This window comes from Biomphalaria glabrata, chromosome 3 (assembly GCF_947242115.1).
Source record: "Biomphalaria glabrata chromosome 3, xgBioGlab47.1, whole genome shotgun sequence".
NCBI lineage: Eukaryota > Metazoa > Mollusca > Gastropoda > Planorbidae > Biomphalaria > Biomphalaria glabrata.
Window position 1 is genome coordinate 6694013 of NC_074713.1, and position 26422 is coordinate 6720434.

Sequence of the window (26422 nt, forward strand, 5' to 3'; positions counted from 1 at the left end):
GTGGCTACAGGTAGCAAACAGAGATTCTCTTGTATAAGACATACATCAACATGTGGCTACAGGTAGCAAACAGAGATTCTCTTGTATAAGACATACATAAACATGTGGCTACAGGTAGCAAACAGAGATTCTCTTGTATAAGACATACATAAACATGTGGCTACAGGTAGCAAACAGAGATTCTCTTGTATAAGACATACATCAACATGTGGCTACAGGTAGCAAAGACACTTAACATGTTCAATGGTTGGCCATCTTGTCGTGCGGTATGAGCCCTGGACTGCCGTTCGGTCGTCTCGATGGTCCCGGGTTCAAACCCTGCCCGCTGCCATCCCACGTCGTCCTGCGGGAGGTTTGGAAAAGGAAGTAAATTATCTTCAACTCTGAAGGAACATCCGAAACATGGAAAACATTAAAAATAAAATAAAAATAAGTCACCGATATTAAATAATTTATTGTTTCCCTATATATATATCATTGATATATCATTGACATTGATATATATATATATATATATAAACAAATGATTACCTCAATTACGTTTAAAATAATGATTCAAACGAAATGCATATAACAATGAAATGGCAAGAGACAACGACTCACGTTTATCGGCGTGGACATGTTTCAAGATCATTTTAATTTAGATTTTAAAAAAATATACTAATGAAGATGGAATTGGATAAATCTTATTGCGTTCGTCATACATTCAATGATCTTAAGAAGCCAAAGACATAATTAATGGAATAATATTGCAAGATAACACAGAGATACACACCAGACATCAGTAGACAAGTATCACATTGACACACATCAGACATCAGTAGACAAGTATCACAGAGATACACACCAGACATCAGTAGACAAGTATCACTCTGATACACATCAGACATCAGTAGAAAATTATCACACTGATACACATCAGACATCAGTAGATAAGTATCACACTGATACACATCGGACATCAGTAGACAAGTATCACAGAGATACACATCAGACATCAGTAGACAAGTATCACAGAGATACACACCAGACATCAGTAGAAAGGTATCTCTCGGATACACATCAGACATCAGTAGACAAGTATCACAGAGATACACATCAGACATCAGTAGACAAGTATCACAGAGATACACATCAGACATCAGTAGACAAGTATCACAGAGATACAGATTAGACATCAGTAGACAAGTATCACACTGATACACATCAGACATCAGTAGACAAGTATCATAGAGATACACATCAGTAGACAAGTATCATAGAGATACACATCAGACATCAGTAGACAAGTATCACATTGATACACATCAGACATCAGTAGATAGGTATCACAGAGATACACATCAGACATCAGTAGACAAGTATCACAGAGATACACATCAGACATCAGTAGATAAGTATCACATTGATACACATCAGACATCAGCAGACAAGTATCACATTGATACACATCAGACATCAGTAGATAGGTATCACAGAGATACACATCAGACATCAGTAGACAAGTATCACATTGATACACATCAGACATCAGCAGACAAGTATCACATTGATACACATCAGACATCAGCAGACAAGTATCACATTGATACACATCAGACATCAGTAGATAGGTATCACAGAGATACACATCAGACATCAGCAGACAAGTATCACATTGATACACATCAGACATCAGTAGATAGGTATCACATTGATACACATCAGACATCAGTAGATAGGTATCACAGAGATACACATCAGACATCAGTAGATAGGTATCACAGAGATACACATCAGACATCAGTAGACAAGTATCACAGAGATACACATCAGACATCAGTAGACAAGTATCACATTGATACACATCAGACATCAGTAGACAAGTATCACATTGATACACATCAGACATCAGTAGATAGGTATCACATTGATACACATCAGACATCAGTAGATAGGTATCACAGAGATACACATCAGACATCAGTAGACAAGTATCACAGAGATACACATCAGACATCAGTAGACAGGTATCACATTGATACACATCAGACATCAGTAGACAAGTATCACATTGATACACATCAGACATCAGTAGATAGGTATCACATTGATACACATCAGACATCAGTAGATAGGTATCACAGAGATACACATCAGACATCAGTAGACAAGTATCACAGAGATACACATCAGACATCAGTAGACAAGTATCACAGAGATACACATCAGACATCAGTAGACAAGTATCACATTGATACACATCAGACATCAGTAGACAAGTATCACATTGATACACATCAGACATCAGTAGATAGGTATCACATTGATACACATCAGACATCAGTAGATAGGTATCACAGAGATACACATCAGACATCAGTAGACAAGTATCACAGAGATACACATCAGACATCAGTAGACAGGTATCACATTGATACACATCAGACATCAGTAGACAAGTATCACATTGATACACATCAGACATCAGTAGATAGGTATCACATTGATACACATCAGACATCAGTAGATAGGTATCACAGAGATACACATCAGACATCAGTAGACAAGTATCACAGAGATACACATCAGACATCAGTAGACAAGTATCACATTGATACACATCAGACATCAGTAGATAGGTATCACAGAGATACACATCAGACATCAGTAGACAAGTATCACAGAGATACACATCAGACATCAGTAGACAAGTATCACATTGATACACATCAGACATCAGTAGATAGGTATCACAGAGATACACATCAGACATCAGTAGACAAGTATCACAGAGATACACATCAGACATCAGTAGACAAGTATCACATTGATACACATCAGACATCAGTAGATAGGTATCACAGAGATACACATCAGACATCAGTAGACAAGTATCACAGAGATACACATCAGACATCAGTAGATAAGTATCACAGAGATACACATCAGACATCAGTAGACAAGTGTACAACATTCACGAAAACACTAACTCCGACCTGCTCACTAAACATTTTTTTTGTCCTAACCAAGATGCACACGTAAACGAAAGTGGCAAATCAAAGCATTTCAAATAATATTGAAAACTGAATCTATACATCTTTGGAGTTTCAGCACCTTGAACATTCTGTTACTTGACTCTATTGTCAGGCAATGAGCTGTTACATATCTTAAGAATATATCTATTATTTTATCATAATAACTTAATAAAAATATCCTAAATGTTGTTGTTTTTCTTTACTCCTTCTATATAGCTAAGGTTTTTAAATATTTACAAGGTTTGAGTGAATTCCCTACTTTATAGAAAGATTATCGGCTAATTAAATCTTGACGGTACGGGTAATTGGACGGATTGCTTAAATGATGAGTTGCTTAAATTGCAAGCAATTTAATTTTTAACTAATGTCGCATTCATATAAACTTGACATTTCGGTCTTGGAAGTGGAAGCCCAGTGCATTGGTTTGTTATAAGTGAAAGTCCGGTGCATTGGTTTGTTATAAGTGAAAGCCCAGTGCATTGGTTTGTTATAAGTGAAAGTCCGGTGCATTGGTTTGTTATAAGTGAAAGCCCAATGCATTGGTTTGTTATAAGTGAAAGTCCGGTGCATTGGTTTGTTAGCCTCTTTCAGCCTCATCTTCTGTCTGCAGTCTCCACTCAGGTCAAGTTGTTCATACATCTGCAGAAAGTGGGGACTTGGACGAAGCTAAACATTATCTCCCTTGTTGAGCCAGGCTTAAAGACCAGCGCAGTCAACGTCTGGTTCACCATAGTACAAGAACATTGACAGGTCAAACAGTTGAGTTCCTTTCTGGAGAGATACAACATACACGAAATAGTTGATAAATGATTACAATTACAGAATCTATTTGTACATTTCCCCTCCACCGCTAAATTACATCTGTCTGTCTGGGAGGATTCTTTTACACTTTTTTTTCTCCCACTTCCCATTCTCGAATGAAGGTGAAATTTTGTACAATCATTCATTGCCGATGACAACACACGAATCAATTAAAAAAATATAAAAAATTAGTTATTCAATTTTCGAGAATGGTGCGACCTTGCATGAAAAGGAAGGATACAATATGTAATATTTAGCGATATCGCAACGATTGAATGGTGCTACCCCTTAAATCAAAATAAGCCTTGTTTTTTTTTTTTCACAGATTCTGTTATATTTTCCTTGATTTTTTTTTATAGACATTTCTCTTCTGAGTTTTCATTTAAAAGTTACTTTCTTAGAAACGTCATTAATTTAATGAATGAAAAAATAATTATTATTGTTTTTATCTTCCAAATGAAAGTCGTCTCCCTTAGAAAATAACCAGAGCATAAGCAATATCATCTATCAATATGTTTGAGCAGATGTCTGTGTGTGTGCTCATTGATTGTACCAAGAGAGACTTATATATTCCCGGTATATTGCTTTCTAAATATCACATTAAATTTAGTAAAATTAGTATCTATCTATCTATCTATCTATCTATCTATCTATCTATCTATCTGTCTGTCTGTCTGTCTGTGTCTGTCATTTCTATCTATCTATATCTACATCCACATAAGTAATAAGCTATAATTAATCTACCTGCAAGTCTCTGTAGGGAAGTATTGACTTCTCTGTCCTACTTGAACTAAACTCACAGCAGTACCCAATGGGTCTGACAATGTGGTGAAAGTCTCGAGTTTTGGTTCCCTGTGGATGCAGTAGAATGATCTGATCGCAACGGATGTTACCAGAGCTCTCTATAGATACTTGTATGTATGTTACCAGAGCTCTCTATAGATACGTGTATGTATGTTACCAGAGCTCTCTATAGATACTTGTATGTATGTTACCAGAGCTCTCTATAGATACTTGTATGTATGTTACCAGAGCTCTCTATAGATACTTGTATGTATGTTACCAGAGCTCTCTATAGATACTTGTATGTATGTTACCAGAGCTCTCTATAGATACTTGTATGTATGTTACCAGAGCTCTCTATAGATACTTGTATGTATGTTACCAGAGCTCTCTATAGATACTTGTATGTATGTTACCAGAGCTCTCTATAGATACTCAACACTATACAGGAATCAGTGTTCGCTTGTACCGTATTTTCCCGAATATAACCCGTATACACTTATACCCCGCACCAATTACAAAATAACTTAGTGAAAACAAAATAGTGTAACCCGCAACCTTATATACCCCGCATGTGTAAAGCGTGACTTGCCGTAAGTTACCGGTACATAAAGTTGTTGCTCATCAGACATCTTCCCTCAAATATGTATGTGTGTGTGTGTGTGTGTGTGGAAGGTGTGTGTGCGGTATGAGTGTATGCGTGTGGGTAGGTGTGTGAATATGTGAGTGGGTTGGTGGGAGTGTAAACCATTTTCCATACATACAAACGATATAGATCAAAGTCTAGTTCTATAAGTAGATAGCATGTTCAAACTGATGTATTTAATTACTCTAAGTTCTATGGTAGCACTTGATAAACCAAGGTCTGTGTAGTTCTAACAAGTATGTTTAATACAGTTCTAATACTTACGATGCACAACAGCCATGGTATGAAGTCTGAAATATATAAACATTTAACAAATCTAAAGTTTAATAGCTTCAAAATGGTTTTAAGATGCTTGGAAATAACAAGAGGGTAGGATTTAATAATATTATTTTGGCACATTGATAGCTTTCTAAGTCAAAGTATCTGATATTCAGATATAGATTGAAATTTTAAAATGAGATTTGAGTACGTCCCCTTGTCTGTCCAGGCCACTGGCGGATCCAGAACTTTGGAGGGGGGGGGGCGATTTTTTTCCAAACCCTAACCAGTAAACCCTAACCCTATGCATAAACGTGCGTACAGCACACACACACACACACACATATATATATATATATATATATATATATATATATATATATATATATATATATATATATATATATATATATATATATATATATATATATATATGGCTCCTTTTGTCTCGAAAGGCAATGGATGCGCCCAAATGAGTCACTGGTTTTGGCTTAATCTTGAGACGGGGCAGAATCTGGTGTGGCTAATCAAGCCAATTCTAGAACGGCAGACTTTGCCACAATTCGTACATGTGTATGCCTCTGATTTAGGGCTAGCAGACAGGGCAGCTTTCTTTTTATCCCTCTTGATTAAAGCCGCTTCAATTCTTTTGTTCTCAGCAAGGGTTGTCCCAGCACGCACAGTCTGTTCCCATGCACTCCGGTCTTTGGCTATGTTTTCCCACATACTTTCGCTGATGCCTGAGGCTCTCATGTCTCGCTTGCAGACATCTCTATATGTTAGTCTTGGGCGGCCCTTGGGTCTGACTCCTTCCACAAGCTCAGCATATAAGATATCTTTCGGGATTCTGCCATCTGGCATGCGGGTGACATGTCCGAGCCAGCGTAATCTTCTTTGTGTCAGGAGAGCATACATGCTGTTCATATTGGCCAATCTTAAAACTTCCTGATTGGAGACATGGTCCCTCCAAGAGATGCCCATTATGCGTCTCAGGCAGCGCAAGTGGAAACTATTCAATCTGTGCTCTTGGTACATGTATGTTGACCAGCTCTCACTGCCATAAAGGAGAGTGCTCACAACACAGGCGTTGTAGACTAGGATTTTGGTCGCTGTGGTCAATTTACCATTTTCCCAGACGCGCTTGGAGAGTTTTGCCAATGCTGTGGTAGCTTTTCCTATCCTTTTTGTCAGCTCGATGTCTAAGTCTAGGTTACTGACAATTGTTGAACCCAAGTAGGTAAATTCCTGCACCACTGAAAGGGTGTGGTTCCCAATTTGTATTATAGGTATTTCTGCGACGTCTTGTGCCAGGATTTCGGTCTTGGAGAGACTTATAGTAAGGCTAAACTCTTGATAAGCAGCTGCTAAGGCGTTCACTAGCTTCTGTAGACCTCCTTGTGAGTGAGATACGAGTGCCGCGTCATCGGCAAACAGCAGCTCCCTTATCAATATACGACGCCTTTTCGTTTTGGCTTTAAGACGTGCCAGGTTAAAGAGCCTTCCATCGGATCTGCTATGGATGTATATTCCGTCTTCCAGGGATTTAAAAGCACTGGATAGTACGACTGAGAAGAAGATGCCAAATAGTGTAGGGGCCAGTACACATCCTTGTTTGACACCGCTCTTAATGGAGAATGGCCTGGAGGAAGAACTTTCAAACTGAACAGCATGTATGCTCTCCTGACACAAAGAAGATTACGCTGGCTCGGACATGTCACCCGCATGCCAGATGGCAGAATCCCGAAAGATATCTTATATGCTGAGCTTGTGGAAGGAGTCAGACCCAAGGGCCGCCCAAGACTAACATATAGAGATGTCTGCAAGCGAGACATGAGAGCCTCAGGCATCAGCGAAAGTATGTGGGAAAACATAGCCAAAGACCGGAGTGCATGGGAACAGACTGTGCGTGCTGGGACAACCCTTGCTGAGAACAAAAGAATTGAAGCGGCTTTAATCAAGAGGGATAAAAAGAAAGCTGCCCTGTCTGCTAGCCCTAAATCAGAGGCATACACATGTACGAATTGTGGCAAAGTCTGCCGTTCTAGAATTGGCTTGATTAGCCACACCAGATTCTGCCCCGTCTCAAGATTAAGCCAAAACCAGTGACTCATTTGGGCGCATCCATTGCCTTTCGAGACAAAAGGAGCCATATATATATATATATATATATATATATATATATATATATATATATATATATATATATATATATATATATATATTCGATATATGAGAATAAAATAAGACTGTTTCTCAATCTTCGGCGAAAAAAACAGAAAAAAAAAACAGTCTTTCTCTTGCAAGCTTGGGGGTCTGGGAGAGCGCTGTAAGCTTTTTCAGTGGGGTTCGGGGCAAAGCCCGACGCCCAAAAGCGTTTTCTTGCATTTTTCTCTGCAGAAACGCATTCTTCTGACATCTACAGCTCATTATTTATCAGTGGGGTTCGGGGCGAAGCCCCGACGCCAAAAGCGTTTTCTTGATTTTTCACGGCTGAAACGCATTCTCCTGACATCTACAGCTCATTACTTATTAGTGGTGTTCGGGGCGAAGCCCCGACGCCAAAAGCGTTTTCTTGCATTTTTCACTGCAGAAACGCATTCTCCTGACATCTACAGCTCATTACTTATTAGTGGTGTTCGGGGCGAAGCCCCGACGCCATAAGCGTTTTCTTGCATTTTTCTCTGCAGAAACGCATTCTTCTGACATCTACAGCTCATTACTTATTAGTGGTGTTCGGGGCGAAGCCCCGACGCCAAAAGCGTTTTCTTGCATTTCTCACTGCAAAAACGCATTCTTCTGACATCTACAGCTCACTATTTATCAGTGGGGTTTGGGGCGAAGCCCCGACGCCAAAAGCGTTTTCTTGCATTTTTCTCTGCAGAAACGCATTCTTCTGACATCTACAGCTCATTATTTATCAGTTGGGTTTGGGGCGAAGCCCCGACGCCAAAAGCGTTTTCTTGCATTTTTCTCTGCAGAAACGCATTCTTCTGACATCTACAGCTCATTACTTATTAGTGGTGTTCGGGGCGAAGCCCCGACGCCAAAAGCGTTTTCTTGCATTTCTCACTGCAGAAACGCATTCTTCTGACATCTACAGCTTATTATTCATCAGTGAGGTTTGGGGCGAAGCCTCGACGCTAAAAGCGTTTTCTGGCATTCTTCACTGCAGTAACGCATTTTCGTGCCCTAGAGCTCATTATTCATTCTATTATAAAGTGCCTTTTGAATAATGAGAAAAATATTCTAATATGAATTTATAATCCCTTAATACATTGTAAATAAAACCTATTTGTTCTTTGAAAAGATTAGATACCCCACATATTTAGATTAAGGTTTTGAGGATCGCCGCCGAAAAAAAAAATATTCGATTAATAATATTCAATAAAATTCTAGCATACATTGTGAGGTATAGTCCTAAATTTATTTAACTAGAAAAATATGAGATAGAGTAAAGGTTGGAAAAAGTCGACTAGGAAAAGATTATCTGGCTTTTGAACTCATCTCAACCGTGACTGTTATATTGAAAAATTTCGTTTGAATTATAACTTTTCCAAAGCATAGTCTTTCTTAAAATAGTTATGATAAATTCATGTCAAATTACACAAACTCTGTCTGGAAAGGGCAAGGGCGGTAAAATGAAAACTATTAATTTTCGCTCCTTTTTATAATTTCTGCTATTGATTGCATTTTGCATTAAAGAAAAGGGGTTGGGCGACTCGATATAAGAATTTACTTTATAGCATATATAAATTATATTAGTGACAGATTTTTTAAATTTTGTAATTTCTTACTATAATACAAAAAGAAAAAGTATTGATTTGTCCGATATTCGACTAATTTTGTTCACATACTATGATTTCTCCATAAAAGCAGGACCGCCCCCCCCCCCCCCCACACTCAAAGGGTTTAGATAGGAAGGGCGGTGGAGGTATTCGCTCTTCCCCTTCCAATCGGCCAACAGGTGAACGAAATTATATAAAGACCGGTTAAAATACCAATAACAAGTTTTAATCATATAGATATTTAATTGATTCTGTTAGCAAGCTGTGATTTCTACAAATAGATAGGACCGCCCCCCCCCCACTCGAAAGTTTATGGTGGGGGGGGGGCGGATTGATGCCATCGCCCCTCCCGACCCTACCAAATAGGCCAAAATACTAGAAAGGGGGGGGCGAAATAATCTAAAAATAGGTTGAAATATAAATAATTAGTATATATTATTAACATAAGTAATAAATTCGCATACAAATTGTGTGAAGTCTATACTTCGCCCCTACCGCCCCCCCCCTAGATCCGCCAGTGGTCCAGGCCTAAAACTGAATGTTTGACAAGAGTGCATTGAAAACACGATAAACTGAACAATGTCAAGGACGCAAAGTTAAACTTAAGTGTTGCCAACTTAAAATCTACCCTCGAAAAAGCTAAAAAGTGAAAAAAAAACATTGCTGATAGAACTAAAAAAAAAAAGAAAAGTTTCTCAACACTTTCTTTACTCTGTACACCGGATACACCAAACAGCTAGCTATTGATGGATGTGGTATAGCTGGGTGAGTGGCATCAACTGATTGGCTAACAAGGCGGCTCGAGTTAGAATCCCAATGTAGATCATGAATTGTTATAACACTCACTCTGTCTGGTACAAATCTTGTACACGTTATTTCCCATTCTCAAAGCAAGTTGAAACTTTATATAATTATAATAATTATTCATCGTCGATGTCAGCACATGAATCAATTTTTTAAAAAATTAACCAAGTAGTTAATTAATTTGTTAATTTTGTTTCATGCAGTAAAAGGGAGAGAAATATCGCAATATTGATAGATATGACAATAATTGTGAGGTTCTTCCCTTATGTAAGCTTTTTTTTTTTTTTTCTTTTTTGTTAAGTATCTTTCTATTTTTATTTTTTTTTGACTAAAGCCGTCTTGGCTGCGCTCTTAACACAGCAAGGAAACTCTCTCTCTTATGTCCCCTGCCCCAAATGTTGACTTAAAGAAATTGAACAGCATGCTATAACTGTACTATAACATGCTATAACTGTACTATAACATGCTATAACTGTACTATAACATGCTATAACTGTACTATAACATGCTATAACTGTACTATAACATGCTATAACTGTACTATAACATGCTATAACTGTACTATAACATGCTATAACTGTACTATAACATCTACTGGAGCAAGATCATTTTTTATGTTTTAAAAAATTCACTCCAAAAGATTTCTTATATTGTTAGGTCTATTTTTTAATATTTTTTTTCTGTTTTTTTTTTAAGTGTTTCTATATTTTTTTTTACTTGTTTTCAATGTTTCGTCCTTTCCTTCAGCCGAAACCTAAAGTACGTAGGACGAAATTATCTTCTTCTTTGAAGGAATGCCTTTAGTTTATAAGATACCCACAGCAGGACGGATTCGAACTTGGGAACATCGGATGACTCTATTAGTTTTAGTGCAAAATTTTGTTTCAAAAAATATAGGACAAAATTTAAATTTGTATAAGTATTTACCTTTACCTTTACCTATCCCTTAGTCTGTTGGACCGTTGGGGCACCAGGCAAGATTTGTCGACCGTCTTTCTCCATTCCTCCCTTTTTTTTGCCTTGTTCAGAACCTTTCTCAATGGCAGGCCTGTCCATTCTTTAATGTTGTCCTCCCATCGCTTTTTCTGTCTGCCTCTTCTTCTTTTCCCTGGCACTGTTCCCTGAAGAAAGGTCTTTGCGAGCCCCGTAGATCTTGTAATGTGGCCAAAGGTTTTAAGCTTTCGTTTTTTCACAATAGTAAGCAGGTCGTCATGAGCTCCGATCGCTACAGTAACCCTGTCTCTGATTTCTTGGTTTGTGATGCGGTCTTTGAATGTGATGCCTAAGATCCTTCTGTAGCATCTCAATTCCATTGCTAGGATCCTCCTCTCAAGCTCTGCATTCAACGTCCACGACTCACAAGCATATAAAAATGTGGCCATGACCAGAGAGCGCATCAGTCTAATTTTGGTGCCGAGGGCTAAGCCCTTATCTTTCCATATAATTTTAAGTTTTGAAAGGGCTGCTGTGGACTGTGCTATTCGGGCCAATAATTCGGGTTTTGTTCCCTCATCTGAGACAATAGCTCCGAGGTATTTGAAGCTGTTAACACTAGTTAGCTTTTCACCTCCAATACTGATGCCTCTTTTAAAGCCCTGATGGCTATTGGTCATAATTTGAGTTTTTTCGGCATTTATTTGCATGCCATATGCTGCGGAAGTCTTGTCAATGCGCATCACCAGGTCAGCTAGTTCTTCTTCTGTCCCTGCTAGGCCGTCAATGTCATCTGCGAAGCGCAAGTTAGTAATTCTTCTTCCTCCAATGCTAACAGTACCTTCATAGCCCTCGAGGGCATCTTCCATTATCCTTTCAAGGAAGATATTGAAGAGTGTTGGTGACAGTAGGCAGCCTTGTCTTACTCCAACTGTGGTTTTGAACCAGTCCCCAATATTATTGTTGAAATACACCGCACTGGTGGCCTCCTTGTAGAGGTTCTGGATAACTTTGATTATGTTTTTATTAATGTATAAGTATTATATTTAAAAAAAAATAAATTAAAACCATTCGTTTTCAAAAGGTTTTTAAAGTATTTTTTTTTATTATAGAGTCGGGTACCTATGTTAACCCTTAAATAAAAATAATAGCTCCACCTTGTTGCAGTGGTGTAGCTAGGAATTAGCCATCATTTGGGGGGCCCGGGTGGCTTTACCTCTTTGGGGCCCCTGCATTTTGCGTAATAGTAAATATTTAATGTAAATTAACACTCATTTTCGGGCCTCCCTCAAGTGGGGACCCGGGGGTGATTTTAAATTCTCCCCCCCCCCCCAACTACGTCTCTGCATTGTTGGTCCGAGATGCGCACATTCTTTTTTTTTTCTAAGAACTCGAAGATGGCTCTGAAATCAGAGTCAGAGTGTTACAAGGTCATCTGTCGTCATCGAGAAGTACATAGAAGTCTATTTATAAAGCGCTAGTTATGAGTATGTAAGTGTGTGAATGCTGTTCGTATTTACATCAATATTGTTATTGTACAGTAGTTATGCTGAGGTTGTCAATTGTAGTCAAACTGAATTTTCATTAGATTGTATCAATAAAAACTATCTTATCTCTTTATCTTGTCTAAATCTCATGTTCGCTTTAAAAACCCGAATGCACTCTAGGCCCGGATAGCTTGGCTCTGTTGAAATAATGTCTGCTTTTTTTTTTTTTTTTTTTTTTGGGGGGGGGGGGGGAGGGGGCGGGGATTTTTCTTTGTTCTTTGCTGATAGCTATTCATAAACACTTACAGATGTATCCAGTCGTCCACTTTCACGGTGATCGATCACTTCATTTTGAGTTCTGAACAAGCCAGGGAACTTGTCCAGCAGATCTGATTCTTTGCTTGGCCGCTCTGTGACGAGAATCGGTCCTCTAGTTCTTCTGAATGGAGGCACAAAGACTGGGATAATCTGGGCGAAGTCTTGCTCTTCCTGGAGTCCAACGTCTGCGTCATAGAGCTGGGAGCAGCTGTGGTAAGGGAGATAACTCTGGTGGCTTATTCGTTCAAAAAGTGAAACAATAAATATGTTGTATCGCTGGTGCATCGCCCTTTCTCCCCCCCCCCCTTTTTTTTATACAAACAACTTGGCCGCCCGGGTTGAGAACTGAAGGGGGGGGGGGGCGGATGTTTTTTTTTAATTGTAATTTTAATTAAGAAAACGCAAACAATTAAGATTTGAATCATTTATAAAGAAACATTTTTTTTTGCCCCAGCCGTAATCTACTAAAAGACCCTCGGCCTTAGTTCATATTAATCATTTAAAATTCTACCGCAATTTTACTACTTGAAATTCTAATTTTGTATTTGTGAGTGTATCGCACTAGATCTAGGTGTTTTATATTTCTGTGTGTATCGTGTGAAGCAAGCTTCCACTTTCAGACCATGTGGTCTATAGGGCAGATGATGTAAAGGTTATCTGTTTCTGTGGTGTCACAGGAAGATAAGGTGGAGGAGTAATTTGAGGAGGATGACAAAGATATGGAGGAGGAAGATAAGGAGGAGGAGTAATTTGAGGAGGATGACAAAGGTGTGGAGGAGGAAGATAAGGAGGAGGAGTAATTTGAGGAGGATGACAAAGGTGTGGAGGAGGAAGATAAGGAGGAGAAGTAATTTGAGGAGGATGACAAAGGTGTGGAGGAGGAAGATAAGGAGGAGGATGACAAAGATGTGGAGGAGGAAGATAAGAAGGATGAGTAATTTGAGGAGGATGACAAAGATGTGGAGGAGGAAGATAAGGAGGAGGAGTAATTTGAGGAGGATGACAAAGATGTGGAGGAGGAGTAATTTGAGGAGGATGACAAAGATATGGAGGAGGAAGATAAGGAGGAGGAGTAATTTGAGGAGGATGACAAAGATGTGGAGGAGGAAGATAAGGAGGAGGAGTAATTTGAGGAGGATGACAAAGGTGTGGAGGAGGAAGATAAGGAGGAGGATGACAAAGATGTGGAGGAGGAAGATAAGAAGGATGAGTAATTTGAGGAGGATGACAAAGATGTGGAGGAGGAAGATAAGGAGGAGGAGTAATTTGAGGAGGATGACAAAGATGTGGAGGAGGAGTAATTTGAGGAGGATGACAAAGATGTGGAGGAGAAGTAATTTGAGGAGGATGACAAAGATGTGGAGGAGGAAGATAAGGAGGAGGAGTTATTTGAGGAGGATGACAAAGATGTTGAGGAGGAGTAATTTGAGGAGGATGACAAAGGTGTGGAGGAGGATGATAAGGAGGAGGATGACAAAGATGTGGAGGAGGAAGATAAGAAGGATGAGTAATTTGAGGAGGATGACAAAGATGTGGAGGAGGAAGATAAGGAGGAGGATGACAAAGATGTGGAGGAGGAAGATAAGAAGGATGAGTAATTTGAGGAGGATGACAAAGATGTGGAGGAGGAGTAATTTGAGGAGGATGACAAAGATGTGGAGGAGAAGTAATTTGAGGAGGATGACAAAGATGTGGAGGAGGAAGATAAGGAGGAGGAGTTATTTGAGGAGGATGACAAAGATGTGGAGGAGGAGTAATTTGAGGAGGATGACAAAGATGTGGAGGAGGAAGATAAGGAGGAGGAGTAATTTGAGGAGGATGACAAAGATGTGGAGGAGGAGTAATTTGAGGAGGATGACAAAGATGTGGAGGAGGAAGATAAGGAGGAGGAGTAATTTGAGGAGGATGACAAAGATGTGGAGGAGGAGTAATTTGAGGAGGATGACAAAGATGTGGAGGAGGAAGATAAGGAGGAGGAGTAATTTGAGGAGGATGACAAAGATGTGGAGGAGGAGTAATTTGAGGAGGATGACAAAGATGTGGAGGAGGAGTAATTTGAGGAGGATGACAAAGATGTGGAGGAGGAAGATAAGGAGGAGGAGTTATTTGAGGAGGATGACAAAAATGTGGAGTAGGAGTAATTTGAGGAGGATGACAAAGATGTGGAGGAGGAAGATAAGGAGGAGGAGTAATTTGAGGAGGATGACAAAGATGTGGAGGAGGAGTAATTTGAGGAGGATGACAAAGATGTGGAGGAGGAGTAATTTGAGGAGGATGACAAAGATGTGGAGGAGGAGTAATTTGAGGAGGATGACAAAGATGTGGAGGAGGAAGATAAGGAGGAGGAGTAATTTGAGGAGGATGACAAAGATGTGGAGGAGGAGTAATTTGAGGAGGATGACAAAGATGTGGAGGAGGAGTAATTTGAGGAGGATGACAAAGATGTGGAGGAGGAAGATAAGGAGGAGGAGTAATTTGAGGAGGATGACAAAGATGTGGAGGAGGAAGATAAGGAGGAGGAGTAATTTGAGGAGGATGACAAAGATGTGGAGGAGGAGTAATTTGAGGAGGATGACAAAGATGTGGAGGAGGAGTAATTTGAGGAGGATGACAAAGATGTGGAGGAGGAAGATAAGGAGGAGGAGTAATTTGAGGAGGATGACAAAGATGTGGAGGAGGAAGATAAGGAGGAGGAGTAATTTGAGGAGGATGACAAAGATGTGGAGGAGGAGTAATTTGAGGAGGATGACAAAGATGTGGAGGAGGAAGATAAGGAGGAGGAGTAATTTGAGGAGGATGACAAAGATGTGGAGGAGGAGTAATTTGAGGAGGATGACAAAGATGTGGAGGAGGAGTAATTTGAGGAGGATGACAAAGATGTGGAGGAGGAAGATAAGGAGGAGGAGTAATTTGAGGAGGATGACAAAGATGTGGAGGAGGAGTAATTTGAGGAGGATGACAAAGATGTGGAGGAGGAGTAATTTGAGGAGGATGACAAAGATGTGGAGGAGGAAGATAAGGAGGAGGAGTAATTTGAGGAGGATGACAAAGATGTGGAGGAGGAAGATAAGGAGGAGGAGTAATTTGAGGAGGATGACAAAGATGTGGAGGAGGAGTAATTTGAGGAGGATGACAAAGATGTGGAGGAGGAAGATAAGGAGGAGGAGTAATTTGAGGAGGATGACAAAGATGTGGAGGAGGAGTAATTTGAGGAGGATGACAAAGATGTGGAGGAGGAGTAATTTGAGGAGGATGACAAAGATGTGGAGGAGGAAGATAAGGAGGAGGAGTAATTTGAGGAGGATGACAAAGATGTGGAGGAGGAGTAATTTGAGGAGGATGACAAAGATGTGGAGGAGGAAGATAAGGAGGAGGAGTTATTTGAGGAGGATGACAAAGATGTGGAGGAGGAAGATAAGGAGGAGGAGTAATTTGAGGAGGATGACAAAGATGTGGAGGAGGATGACAAAGATGTGGAGGAGGAGTAATTTGAGGAGGATGACAAAGATGTGGAGGAGGAAGATAAGGAGGAGGAGTAATTTGAGGAGAATGACAAAGATGTGGAGGAGATCATGATGAGGAAAAAAATTGATGCACATTGATGATTAATTGATGATGAACGATTATAATGATGAATGTGGCCAAGCTAAAAATAAAGTTTATTTTTTAAATTAGTTAACCTAAACATCTCTATATTAACTCTTTCTCTCCTAACTGACGATACCAACGTTGATTCCACCAGAATGCGGTAAATAATTACGGAGAGAAAGAGTTAATGCAGTAACAAGAACTACCTAGCGGATGGATTGTAATGGTCATATTTCATCAAGTGTGTATAATTTAGCTTCGTTTGATCATGTGTGTCACTTACCTCAAGTATGACCAGGTAATTACCAGCAGAAATAAACGAACACATCTTCTGTAACCAGGCATGCCCACCTACTTAGGCTATCAAAGGCTAATTCACTGAAGCTAGACACACAAATCAACCTCACTAGACAACTAAGAGCCAAGATGCATCAACTGCATTTGTCGCGAATGACTCGGTCGATGTACCTGAATGCATCTATATAGATCTACTAGATGTACAGAAGCCTATCCTTTCTTTTTTTTTTTTTTTTTTCACAAAGAACAAAGCACGTCATTGTTGATGTCACTTTTTCTAGATCAGTGTTTCTAAATCTATGGCCCGACGACCACAATTGTTTGAAACCTACTCTATTTGGTGCTGTGGTAATGTATAGATCTAGAGTAAAGAACAAATCAAGGCTTAAAACTTCAGCACTAACAATAGCTATTTTCATCCTGTGATACGCAAATTAACACCCCTATTCATATGTATCGCTTTGTTAACAATGTAGTAGCCCTCTAAACAACAGTCTACATTTGTATACGCTTTCTTTTTCGTCTAATTACTAAAACCTGATAGCTTAATGCATAGGTGTCATCACTCTTGGTATCAGTGTCACTGTCCCACTAGGTTATGCAGTGCAGCGGTTCTCAGTTTGTGACTTTAGTAATACGTATACCTTTTTTTGGGGTGTGTGAATCAACCACATCTAAATATGTGTGTTAACATTCCTTGAGGTGTATATTTACCATGTTTATCTTCACAAAATGTTGAGTGTTTCTCTATAAACAGCCGAGTCTCGCTGTGCAACTTTTTTTTTTGTCTGTTTGTAAATCTTGAACACTAATAAAACAGATTTTGTTGAATAATACAAACACATAAGTCCAAACAATAACGTGAACGCTAGACAACAACTAACTTTGTGTACTTAAATACAAACTTACACAAGTACACATACACACAAACAGACATGTTCACAAACTTAATGTACGAAATCCTTTCTGTTCACAAGCACCACATGTAGCCTATACAAACTTACATGTACACAAGCACCACATGTAGCCTATACAAACTTACATGTACACAAGCACCACATGTAGCCTATACAAACTTACATGTACACAAGCACCACATGTAGCCTATACAAACTTACATGTACACAAGCACCACATGTAGCCTATACAAACTTACATGTACACAAACACCACATGTAGCCTATACAAACTTACATGTACACAAGCACATGTGCACACAAAACACACATTTATACAGCTTCCCATGTATACAAACACACATATACACAAACATGCTTGTACACAAACACATATGTGCAAAACATCGCATGTGCTCACACCCAATTAACACATGACATTCTAAATAACAAACACATTAAAGCAACAAATGAAAGGGGGGCACCTCTAGTCATCTCATTTAACACTTTAGATTGTACTATTTACATTGTGGTTGTGGTATTGGTTCAACGGTGTCAACGTGCCCTAGTTAACCTGGCGGGTTGACCAGAGAGCAGAGCTGTGGTGTGTATACAGATCTAGGTCAGTTACTCTCATACCTTGTGAACTACGAAACTCTCGGAATAAAACACTAAAGGCTACATAGATCTAAGTCCTCATTAATTTACTTAATGTATGAAGTGGGGTTGGGGGGGGGGCATGGTGCCTGGGAGGTTAAGCACTTGGCTTCCAAACCTGGGGTCCTGGGTTCGAATCTCGGTGAAGACTGGGATTTTGAATTTCAGGATTTTTAGTGCGGCCCAACCAACTCTAATAGGTACCTGACTTTAGTTGGCCAAAGAAACAGATGACATCATCTGCCCTTTAGATCTCGCGAGATTTGAAAAGGGAACTGTTACGTCATATGAAGTACATAGCACACGACTAGAAGGAAACTACACTTATATAGGTCAGATAGACATAGTCTGGGGTCAGATGTGTCTGTTATCGTATACGTTACAAACGTTACTTCAAACGAGAAGATGATTACGTCCTACGCATGCCCCTGTGTCAATCTAGTCATGCATGTCCATTAGTGACTTAAACTCTGCCAAGTCTTTGGATTTCCTGGCTAATTCAGGTAACCTCTTCCATCCTCCGATAGCACTCTAATAGTCTCTTTGCATTGATCGTTAAGTTTTAAGACTAACCCTAACCTTAAACTCATCAACAACATCAAAAATACTGACCACGAAACACGTAAACTGAGTTAGGTCTATACTTTTTGTGGAAATAAAAAGGGAGGAAATAATATGACTAAATACGACTAGTTGTAGGATAGTTTCCCTTGCTGAAGGCAGCCTCTACTATTCTTTAACTCCAACACGCTCGATAAATAGATTGTGCTTTGTCTTTTAAGCTGACATAAATGAACTGATTATAGATCTATCTATATTTTTGTATTATGCCATAGTGACAGAATTGGAAGGAAGCGTCAAGGTCTAGGCGACCCAAAGTCTAAAAGCGACAGTGCCATAAGAGAATGAAATGGGTTGGTTGTGACAGACTTAGGTCCTCCCGCGCCACGTTCGGCGCGTTTGGCGGCAAGCTGTCTCCATAAAGATCTGTCATTGGCAATGTCTGAAGTCTCCTCCCACCTGGTGTCCACTGTTCTGAGGTCCTCCATGAAGGTGTGACGCCAAGTTATACGAGGACGTCCTTGTTTGCGCATTCCTCATATGACCTCCATGTCATCGCATGCGTAGTTCCTTTTTTCGTAGAGCATGTCCCACAAACCTCATGCGACGCTCTGTCACAACCTCACTAAGTGTTCGACTCCCAGTTCGGCTTAGGATTTCCTTGTTTGAGACCCGCTCTGTGTAACTGACTCCCAAAATCCGTCTCAGCCATTTTTGTTGAGCCACATTTAGTTGCTCTCTTGAATCAGCCAGGAAAACCAACGACTTAGCATAGTTTATGTCAATGATCAACATGCATGACTAGATTGACAGTGATATGCTTAGGATTTATATGATATATGGTTTGAAAAGTTACAACGGCTAACCTGTTATCTATAAGATAGGCGACATAATTTTTTTTAGGTTTCGTTTCCTGTGCATAAATGCCATAAATTTACAATTTTAATTGTTAGTTTGATAATATAACTAAAACACTGCCTTTGTAGTGGCTTGCGAAGCAATGCTACCAGTATGTGTCGAAATGTCCTTATATAAGTCGTATATTGGAGTTGAGGCATAACTTATTGAGTCCTTATTTAACACTCATTTTCTCTTGTGTTTCATCTTCACCTTTACCAATGGACCTCATTCACCAATCGTAAACAAACAACATTTAGTCACGTGATAATATTGATAAAACAACGGGAAAAAAAACTGTCATGTGATAGCCATTGTTTACAAAAAATTAGATCGTAATTTGTATGTAAGAGATAGAGAATCACGTGGCTAAATGTTGTGTCTTTACTGTTGGTGAATGAGGTCCATTTCTTAATTTGTTGAACCGCTGGGGCCACACACATAATCTATCGACCGTCTCTCTCCATTCCTCTCTTTTGCCTTGAATCTCTTTCAGTGACAGGCCCGTCCATTTTTTAAGGTTCTCTTCCCATCGCTTTCTCTGTCTCCTTTCCACTGGTACTCTCCCTTTGCGAGACCCGAGTCATTGTGTTTTGTCCCTTCAAATTAAGTCATCACTGTGCAGTCAAGCAGTCACGTGACCGCCTACAAAAAAAAAATAAAATAAACTTCCACAGTTTCACGAACATATCGATAATGGTACGTGTTGGGTCAACGAAACCTTGTGTTGCTTAGGGCGTCGACTGGTCTAAATCCAGCCCTGGGATTATCTATGCTATTTATCGATATGGGGGGGGGGGCACCATTCATCCACATCAGTGATTCCCAAAGTGGTCTATATAGACCCCCTGGGGTCTGCGAGGACTTCCAAGGGGTCTACGAGAGCGAAAAAATAAATTGGGGGGGAGGGGGCTATGGCCTGTAAATGGGGGTCTACGTTACTGGATGTCATTGAAGCGTGTCAAGACTTTAAATTTCATTTCCCATTAACTATTGACCCTTAATGAAATTAAGTCGTGCACACATATGATTTATATCTTAGTTCATCCTTTTGAATTGTAATTCGGATTCAATTATTGAGTAGAGAACATTTAGATTGTACTGAAGAGACCATGTAATATAAATTGTAAACGGTCGTTACACTGTCAAGGTTCCATCCCCTATTAGTTAAATAAGGAGGAGTTGTGCATATTTGAATGTGTATAGTTCACTAACTTTACATTTGGAGTGGAGTTTAGAATTTATAGCTAAAAATGTATAGTTTAGAATTTTAAAAAAACCAAAACAAAGAAACGAAACTTTGTTTTTTAAAAGTAAAAAACGAATAGTCACCAATGTAGATGTGGACTTTAGATATTAGTCAAAGCTTTATATTGGTTGATGGGAAATATATTTTTTTTTTCTGTTGCTTGAGATCAAGAGTTTAGGTGCAAAGTAATTGCAATTATCTTGATTTGAAGATTGAATTCTCAAAATCTATTAATGTCACATTTCCATTGAGACATTTTAAAAATGTAAAGATCCACCCATTGCATTGGCTACATCAGCAGTAATGACATAATGGTCTAGAGTAATGTGTTGGTCCTAGGCCCCACATCCTGGCCATGGTCTTAAGCCCCACATCCTGGCCATGGTCCTAGGCCCCACATCCTGCCATGGTCCTAGGCCCCACATCCTGCCATGGTCCTAGGCTCGACACCCTGGTCATATGCCCCACATCCTGGCCATGGTCCTATGCCCCACACCCTGACCATGGTCCTAGGCCCCACATCCTGCCATAGTCCTAGGCCCCACACCCTGACCATGGTCCTAGGCCCCACATCCTGCCATGATCTTAGGCCCCACACCCTGGTAATGGTCCTATGCCCCACAACCTGGCCATGGTTCTGGGCCCCACATCCTGCCATGGTCCTACGCCCCACATCCTGGCCATGGTCCTAGGCCCCACATCCTGACCATGGTCCTAGGCTCCACATCCTGGCCATTGTTCTGGGCCCCACATCCTAGCCATGGTACTAGGCCCCACACCCTGCCATGGTCCTAATCCCCACACCCTGCAAAGGTCCTAGGCCCCACATCCTGGCCATGGTCCTAGGCCCCACATCCTGCCATGGTCCTCGGCCCCACATCCTGGCCATCGTCCTAGGCCCCACATCCTGGCCATGGTCCTAGGCCCCACATCCTGGCCATTGTTCTGGGCCCCACACCCTGCCAAGGTCTGCTCTGAGAGATTGTTTTTTTTTACCCGTGCAACTCCGTTACAATTCCATTGCTCACCTTTTAGTATCGATACTTTGATTTTTTTTAATGTTTATTTTCAAATAGTAATTTGGAAAATGATCACTTTATTTTAATTATTGTATACAAATGTAGTTTGTTACAATAAACCTCTCTGACTGCTGCTTACTTAAAACGCTTTGTCTCTAGGATGCCTCTTTAAATCAACAACCAACTCTTTAGTTTTTATCGATCATAATATTTTCTATAAACGATACTATTTAGAATAGACTGATGATGTGGAGGTAGATCTACAACAGCTTGGAGTTCGGGAATGGAGATGAAAGGCTCAGGAGAGATCTGAACGGAGGGATATGTTGAGGCAGGTAGATACTATTTAACAATATTCTAGCACAAGCAATAGACGCTGTAAATATTTTTAAAGCATGTAAAACACTGATCAAACTTATTAACAAGCAAAATATTTTTAAAATCCTATCTAAAGGGGAAGAATTCCGCCCTTGAAAACTATGTCAATAATGCACAAGTTATTTCCCTTTTTTGATATCAAGCAAAATAATTAATTACCAATAATTAATAGACTAAGTGTTGTTGTTTTTTTAATAGGGTTTGTTGGACTAGTCCGTTTCGTTTCTTTGATTAAAAAGTATTTGTCCTATATATCTTTGTATTTTTCAGTTCTCTTTTTAAATTAAACTGACATTATTATGCTATAATTTTAAGTTTCAACTTGATCGGAGAATGCGTGAGGGAGAAATAGCTTTAACAACTATTTGAGGGGACTAGTAAAGTAAAGTTTCCCTTTCAGATCTAGCGATCTATGGGGCAGATGATGTTAAGGTCATCTGTTTCTATGGCCAACGGTTAACAAGCAGGGTGTTATGTGGCCAGCACAACGACCAACCGCCTTTACTTTCCCCAACTTAAGTCAGGTACCCATTAGAGTTGTGTGGACTCCCGAAATTCAAAATCCCAGTCTTCATCGAGATTCGAACCCAGGACCCCAGGTTCGGAAGCCGAGAGCTTAACCACTCAGCCACCGCGCCCCCTTTTTGAGGGGACTAAGCCCAACAAATTTAGCCATATCTATGATTACTGAAAGATTAGTTTCCAATGCTGGTATCAAACAAAAATATGATTAATTACCAGTAATTGACTGGTTGCTTAGTTTTGTGCGAAGTTTCAACTTTATCCGAGAATAGGTGTGGGAAAAATAACGTGTAAACACTTTTTACCAGACAGACTGACAGACAGACACGTAAACTGACAGACATACATACAGAGTGACTTGATATAAGCTTTGTAATAAAAAAAAACATTTTTATTGATAACCTGAATCAAATGTCCTTAAGGTCCGAGAACGTCCCGTTCCCTATTATGGACCTCTTGACCAAGGAAAGGATTTTATCCATGGCCAGGATGAGGCATCGGCTCTTCACCAATCTCTCTGTCCGAAGTCCCGCCTTATCCGAAGTGATCATGTATTCACACCCGGTGTGTCGCAGGACACGGCCACCTTGAGCCAGGCACGGGTTCCCCTTCCCGTGCGAGGCCGGAGGCCGAGCATCGTGGGGGCCCTTATTATGCCTATAATGTCCCACCGAACCCGTGCGAGGGCCCATCACAGCGCGTATGGCCCCCGATAGGTAACGAAGCGGTGGGGGGTTGGACTGATTAGCGAGCCTTTGGTACATCCCTACCACGTGCAATGTACAGTCTCTCGACCATATCTTGGTAGCCCACTGAGAGCTATGTGTGCTACCGTACTTGACCTATCCGACTCCCTTGGCGGACGTTTCCTCCGGAGGGCCACGCTGAGGCAACGGTAGCATTCCTCCTGTTTATTGATAACCAGCCATTTAAAAAAAAAGTACTGTTCTATAGAAAATAAATAAATAGAGGAGACAATATTTCTATTATTATTTCACATATCAAACCGATCATAAATTGTTCACTTGGCGTTCACAACTAGATAATGTGACAATTTTAAAAAATATACATCACAAAAGAAGGAAAAAAAAATTTCTCTTAAAGACCTGAGATTCTTCCTGAGTCAAAGTTTTAAAAAAAACAAAAAAAAACAAATTGAATAGATGAATAATGAGATATAGAAAACTGAGAATATTAAACTTCACATAACCTTTTTATATATTTATATATAGAGAGAGAGTATATAAAATTTAAAAAAAAAAAAAGGGTCATAGGAATTTCATTTGCAGAAATAAATCCATATAATGGGAACTAATGGGAGACAACCGCCTAGTAATTCTGAGTCTTGAGGTAATACACAAAATTCGACTGACCGAGTCCAAAACAACTTTTGGTCGGATAAAGTGTAATGAGTTTTAGCTATTTCAGTATTTAGTCATCCTCAAACAAGAATAAGACACTATAAGCTCATATTAAATAATAGTTGCATGATTTCCAAGTAGAGATGGGAAACGAACCGAACCCGAACCGAACACACCGAACTCGAACCTCACTTATGACCGAACCGAACCGAACCCGAACTTTGAAACTGCTCGGTACGAACCGAACCGAACGAACCCTCCTTATCTTAACCGAACTAATTTAGCAATTTCTACATCTTTTTTTTTTGTGTTTAGTTTAATAATAATAATAATAAAATACTTAAATATTTTATTTTAATTCTAATGATTCCATTATCCAAACATGGGATAGATAAAGGGGGTGGGGGTATTTTGGAAATTAAAAAAAATTTAAGCGCGCGCGAGGTATTCCCATGGGTTTTTCCATACCTGCCGACTCTCCCTGCCCCTGAATTTTCGCGGGCTGTTTGCAATATTTCTTTTGATCAGATTAGCCCGCCCTCTCAGTAGATCTAATAAGTAGAAAGTCAATTTTAAAATATTGTCACTTTTATTGAAATGGCTGTTAGTTGAGAGTAGAATATTTTTGGACGACTATAGAGTGTAGATATAAATCTTCACTAAGTTCATATGTATTCTAATTTAAAATACATTTAATTATCTTCTTTTCATGGTAAAATCAGTTTAAAACGGAATCTCTTTTATAAATATTTAATATTAGAACTACTTAAAAAACTTAATATTTAATTTCTAAATAACGGTATTTACATTTCTTTTTAGTGTTGTATGTTTAAAAATTGTGAAGTATTCCGTATAGGAATATTATTACTATTATTCTGGTTTGCATTATTGATCATCAGTATTTTTAATGCAGGGGTGTGTGGATGGCGAGTACCTCGAATTGGGGGAGGGGTGGAAGTAACTTCCTGACAAATAGGGGGTGTTATAGAGTGTGTGTGTGTTTCCTGGCGGCGGTAAGATGAGGTTAAGCGATTGATTGGTGTATGCATGTATGATGAGGATGATGAAATTAGAGTAATGAAAATGTGAAACGGCAGACAATTTTGAGAAATGAACGTGTAAAGACGTTGTTTTGTGGTGAGCTAGATTTCGTTTAAATATCAGTATATTTCATTAATATTACATTTATATCTCAAGTTAAATATGTGAATATTGTAATAACAGTTAGGCTATATTGAGCTGCTCGCATACGAAATTTCTTTTAAAGTTTAAGTAAAAATATAAAACGTCTTTATTGGTTCAATAAACTTCAATTATACTAGCTGTTTTGTAAGCGACAAACCAACTAACAAGGAAAGGGGCGTCGAAATAAATGTTTTCTTTTCAGTGTAACTTATCTGAATAGTAGTAAAATTATGTTTAAAAATTAAAATATATTAAGTAGGAATATCTTCTAATAAGACCTTGTTAAATGTAGACTGCTTTTGCGAGGCGCGTATGCAACAATACGGGTCAAAACGTTTTGAAGAACACATTTTAAAACATCTTCGCTAGTGTGATTCTTCTGGAATTTTTGTCTCATAATAGTCGAATTTTATTGCTATTCATTATAGTGACGACTTTTGTAGGAAAAAAAAGTTTGCGACAGAGACGTCTTAACACGAAGAATATTTTTGAAAAAGATCACGCCTATTACAGAAGTACGTGTGCAATATGTCGGCCTAACTAGAATGTCCCTCGAATAATACTATTGGTCAAGGCTGCTTCTTTATTACTAGATTTAATATGGCCCTCGAATTTTTTAAAAATAAGATGACTAGTGCGTTCTGTAAGAAAACATAAATATAAGCTTTTTAAAAATTATCTCTTCTTACTATGAGATAAAGTTTAGAATAATCTTAGCGCCGCGTCCCGCCCGGAATTAAACCCCTTGCCGACTTGAGCGAAAACATGCCGCATCTTCAATTCTATCTCCATGAAGAAACTTTTACAACGCTTACAATTTATGTATGCAACATTATTTCGGAAAAAAAAAAAAAACTGACAATAGGCCTACTTTATATAGGTGTGAGACACTGACTCATTAAGACATTTTTTACAATCCTTGAAATTTATGTAGGCAACATTATTTTGGAATGAGTATTGCCCATTGGCCTATTATATGT

At 39.3% G+C, this 26422-nt stretch overlaps 2 protein-coding genes across 2 annotated transcripts; one reads left to right on the plus strand and one right to left on the minus strand.

Moving 5' to 3' along the window:
* Positions 1-206: 206 nt before the first annotated feature.
* LOC129924996 (repetin-like) lies at positions 207-3024 on the plus strand. Its single transcript, XM_056022796.1, has 2 exons — positions 207-218; positions 1312-3024. The coding sequence occupies exons 1-2, from the start codon at positions 207-209 to the stop codon at positions 3022-3024; spliced, it is 1725 nt and encodes a 574-aa protein (XP_055878771.1).
* Positions 3025-3713: 689 nt separating this feature from the next.
* Positions 3714-16406, minus strand: LOC129924997 (serine-rich adhesin for platelets-like). Its single transcript, XM_056022797.1, has 3 exons — positions 13546-16406; positions 12821-13040; positions 3714-3788 (listed from the first exon to the last, which is right to left on the minus strand). The coding sequence occupies exons 1-3, from the start codon at positions 16404-16406 to the stop codon at positions 3714-3716; spliced, it is 3156 nt and encodes a 1051-aa protein (XP_055878772.1).
* Between the last annotated feature and the right edge of the window lie 10016 nt (positions 16407-26422).